Source organism: Sinocyclocheilus anshuiensis, unplaced genomic scaffold (assembly GCF_001515605.1).
Source record: "Sinocyclocheilus anshuiensis isolate Anshui unplaced genomic scaffold, SAMN03320099.WGS_v1.1 scaffold1208, whole genome shotgun sequence".
Taxonomy (NCBI): Eukaryota; Metazoa; Chordata; class Actinopteri; order Cypriniformes; family Cyprinidae; genus Sinocyclocheilus; species Sinocyclocheilus anshuiensis.
The window spans coordinates 874,246-878,611 of NW_015542424.1; the positions used below are offsets into that span (position 1 = coordinate 874,246).

Genomic DNA, 4,366 nt, shown 5'->3' on the forward strand with positions numbered 1-4,366 from the left:
ATGTAAACATCTTTTATGTAAAATATCTTACTCGGGACAGTACTAAATAAAAAATAACATGCATTTTGTATGAGCTCTCTTATTTTGTTAAAATTATTCACATTTTCACAGATTCTGCAAGGGGTTCCCAAACTTTAGCATGTCACTGTATTTCAAACGTAATAAACACTTTTCTCTCACTTCCGGTATCTGTCATACGCGGAAGGCGTTCGGGCGGATGACGCAAGACGTATGCGCAGCACGCGCGCCTTTGAGATATGCTAGTCTCGCGAGTTTGTTTATAAGAGCAAAGGAAGCCAAGTTTCCTTACTTTAGCAAAGGAAAACCAGTCTCCTCTTGGTTTATATCGAAATCCTCCTACTTTAGCAAAGGAAAACCAGTCTCCTCTTGGTTTATATCAAAATCCTCCGACATTTTTCTTTGCAAATCTGCGGTTTGTACTTCTAATTCGTGACCGGCGTTTTGTTTTGTTCTCTCTCCGTGTTTGTCACTAATCACGCAACGCTGACGTCTTGCGTCATCCGCCGGAATGCCTTCCGCATATGACAGATACCGGAAGTGAGAGAAAAGTGTTTATTACGTTTGAAATATGGATATTTTTCTGACAAAAACACATGGATTCACTACAGGAGGCCTTCATTCACCCCCCGGAGCGGTGTGAGGCACGTTTATTATGGATGCACGTGCTTTATTTGACGGCTTGTGGACTGTTCAACTGCAACACCCGCTGACTGCAATGATAGAGCTTGGAATAGCCAGGACAATTTTTAATATAACTCCGACTGAATTTGTCTGAAAGAAGAAAGTCATATACACCTAGGATGCCTCGAGGGTGAGTAAAACACAGTCTAATTTTCATTTTTGGGTGAACTAACCCTTTAATGACGTGTGCTAGCTACAACCCTGACTGCTATAGACCAGAGGATGGATTTTCCCACCTCCAGGTGGTCTCTGGACAGACCTTTAATGATATTAGTTGTCCTGGATGTTCATGTGTACACCATTTATGTATTAACTCACTTAATTAAGTTAGGACCATTTAAGACCTTCTAACTTAATTAAATGCTGTGCTGATCTGTCATCCTTCCTGTTATCTTCATGGTTATAATATGTAAAAGAGCTGTGCAGCAACCACTTTGCATGAGATCCCTAATAAATAACTTGGGCACAAATGCACTGATCCTTCCCATCAAGTACATATCTCATTACATATAAAACCTTATCTGTTGCAAAGAGTTCAGGAAGGCACAGAAAGTTCTCATCAAAATATGCTTTAAACAGTCTAGCACTCACAGTGTGCAGCGAAAAACTTGCCACTTTTGATAATTAAGCAGCTCAAAATAATTGTGCTGTTGATTCTGCACAACTCCAAAAATGGTGGAAGTCCAATAGCTTTCCTTTACAAAACAGCTGAACTTTTGTTCTTGCTATAAATGTGACTTTTATAGACCAGAGGACAGCTTTTCACACCTCAAAGTCTATTGACTGGACCTTAATAGTATTACTTGCCCTGGATGTGCATGAATGCACCATTCTAGCGTCATTTAATTAAGTTAGGAATTGTCTGCATTGGCTATCAAGGTCACCCGCATGGGCCGGTAAATTAAAAAACCCATTCACCTCAACAGCACATAGATGCCTTTAAAATGCAGTGCGCATTTGTGATAGGAATTGTCAGTGCCTCCTAGATGTATCTCAGATGATTGCTTTTGCAAGCGCTTTGGTGCATCAGTGGTCCTGTGGGAAATGTTCAGTGCCTTGTTTTGCAAATGCACGTTCTCCAAAGAAGTTTCAGTCAGCTGAAGGAAAGTCCTTCCCTTTCTCAGTGCATATCTATGCTCTGTGGTCTCAGATCGACAGCTGAAATCTGTTGTTGTATTTAAAGATCAAGTACGAGTAGCACATCACAGGATCTCTTGTGTTTACAAGTAGGAGATGGGATGGGGTAAGCTGTGCCACTTTTACTTAAGTTGTCCTCTAGGCAAAAGGAAATTAGATGCAGGTAAACAAATATGCCTAATTATATTTCAAGGTGTCCCCCTATCAACTGAAATTCAAAAAGAGCATCTTAAATGTGGAGCCATTTAAAAAAAAAAAAAAGTCTTCTCAGAAACTTTTTTAAAGCAAGATGTTTTTAAATAAAAGTGAGCATACAAAACAAGCAATGTAGTGTATTTATAGAAACAAACAAAAAAAGTAGGCTATTTTTCACCTTTTTTATTAATTTGCTTATAATATTATTCATATTATTCAAGGTTTGAGGTCAGTAATTGTTTTAGGAATTAATACTTTTATTCAGCAACAATGCATTTAATTGATCAAAAGTGATAGTCAAAATATTTATAATGTTACAAAACATTTTTATCTAAAATAATGCTGTTCTTTTCTGTTCGTGATGTTCTGTTCTTTTCTGCTGTTCTGCTGAGTCCTGGAAAATGTATCAATTTTCCACAAAAATATTAAGCAGCAGTACAACATAAAAATGATCAATGTAAAAAAAATTTGAGCACCAGATCAGCATATTACAATGATTTCTGAAGGATCATATTACACTAAAATCTGGGGAAATTATGCTGAAAATAAAATTAAATGAATAATAAATTCAGCTTTCCCATCACAGGAATAAATTGTATTTTAAAATGTATTAAAATAGAAAGCATGATTTTCACAGTCAATGCTGTATTCCTGATCAAAAAAATCATTTTATTTTAGATTAACATTTAAATTTAGAAAAATATTACCGACCCCAAACTTTAGAACAATAGTGTACATAACAAAAACTTGAGATGAAAAACCTATTTTACGAGACATATAGAAAATAAACTTATCATAAAAAATAAAATTTTTCTCATGTGCATCTCTGACTCGCAGGCAGCAGCATATGTATGATTACATGACAAAAATGTGTGCCGTTTTCTAGATTAATGGGACTGACACAGTTTACCCACTGACACATCTTGCCCCACTCTTCACTGTATATCTAGCCTATCTTCCCTTTGTCTTCTGTCTTCACACGTGCATTGACCCTTCTTTGTCTTTGCAGCGATTCATCAGACCGCGGTAGCAGGAAGAGAAGTTTCAGCAGCGACAGCAGTGAGGATGATGATAGTGATGATGAAGTACAGCAGACACAGGTGGGCAAGAAGAAGCCCAGGAAAGAGTCCACAGTAACTCCTCTGGACACTGGCCTCTCGCTGGCAGAAGACGAGGAGCTTGTGTTGCATTTATTGGGCAGTCACAGCTAGGTCCCTGTACCCACCTTTCCCCTCCAGAGTTTCTTATTCATTGTACTTGTATGTCGAGTTTATAAAATGCCCCTTGACTAATAAAATTGATCCTGATTGTGATGGCAACTTTAAGATTCATTCCCGCACATATCTTTGTGATTTATTGTGAGAGTGCAGGTTATAATTTCCTTTCCTGCCTCTTGCCTTCTTTACATCCTCTGCTCCTCAAGACAGGAATTGAATTCTCACGTCTTACCAGACAGCCTCAAATTACCTAAAAACTCCTGTTTTGCAGTGAAGCAAAAAAGCAGCACAGCTGATGTCAATCCTGATAGAGAACCACTGTGAAGTCCCAGGTGCCATCTTTAACCTATTACTGTTAAACGGCTCTCATTATTTCTGGTTTGAATATTGCCTTCCTGTCACATTGAACTGTCACTTAATGTGTGATTTACTCTCCCTCATTTCTGTGGCAGAAATAGAAATGGAGGGTTCTCGAAGAAAACTTGGGTTTCGCGACTATTGTCCCTTATTCAACACAAATCCATCTTTCTGAATTGTCTGGTTGTCTGCATTTAGCTGGCTCATGTCAGGTGGGGGATTGGATTGGGTTTATATATAGCCACCGTTTAGCACCAGCATAACATTGCATTGTGCAGTGGTGACCTTATCCAACCCTGGTTTTATCAGATCCGTTAACAGTGCTCTTGAGATCTAATCATTCACCCACTCTCATTTGGCAGCTGGTTTTCCGTAATAACATGGGTTTCAATGCACATTATGTTATTACAGCCACTGTTTAACATGGGTATCCTGGGTCATTCCTGTTATACAGTTCCAAAATGAGTTTTAAAAAATATTTAAGCTTGGATAGTAGTTTAAAGACATATTTCTATAAAAGGGTGTGTCAAACTTTAAGAAATATGTGCTGGTCAAGTTAACATACTTGAACTATAAATTGTGAAATATATGAGCAATGTCACATGAGTAGCAGTAGAACTGCTACTTGTGTGATATTGCATTATACAACAGTTCGACAGCACGAGTGTGTTTAAATACATAAGAAACAACAGCAGAATGTCTTTAAAAACCCTCTTTTGTGCAGAACTACTTCATTATAGCATTCAAATCTCACGTTG

The 4,366-nt window shown here is 37.9% G+C and overlaps 1 protein-coding gene across 1 annotated transcript in view; it reads left to right on the forward strand.

The window, feature by feature from the left end:
* LOC107693530 (probable ATP-dependent RNA helicase DDX10) overlaps positions 1-3,347 on the forward strand; it is a 28,544-nt gene extending 25,197 nt beyond the window's left edge. The window contains exon 18 of the mRNA XM_016492951.1: positions 3,044-3,347. Within this exon, the coding sequence (XP_016348437.1) occupies positions 3,044-3,245 (202 nt within the window). The 3' untranslated portion in view covers positions 3,246-3,347. The remainder of the gene's footprint in view (positions 1-3,043) is intronic.
* The last annotated feature ends 1,019 nt before the right edge of the window (positions 3,348-4,366 follow it).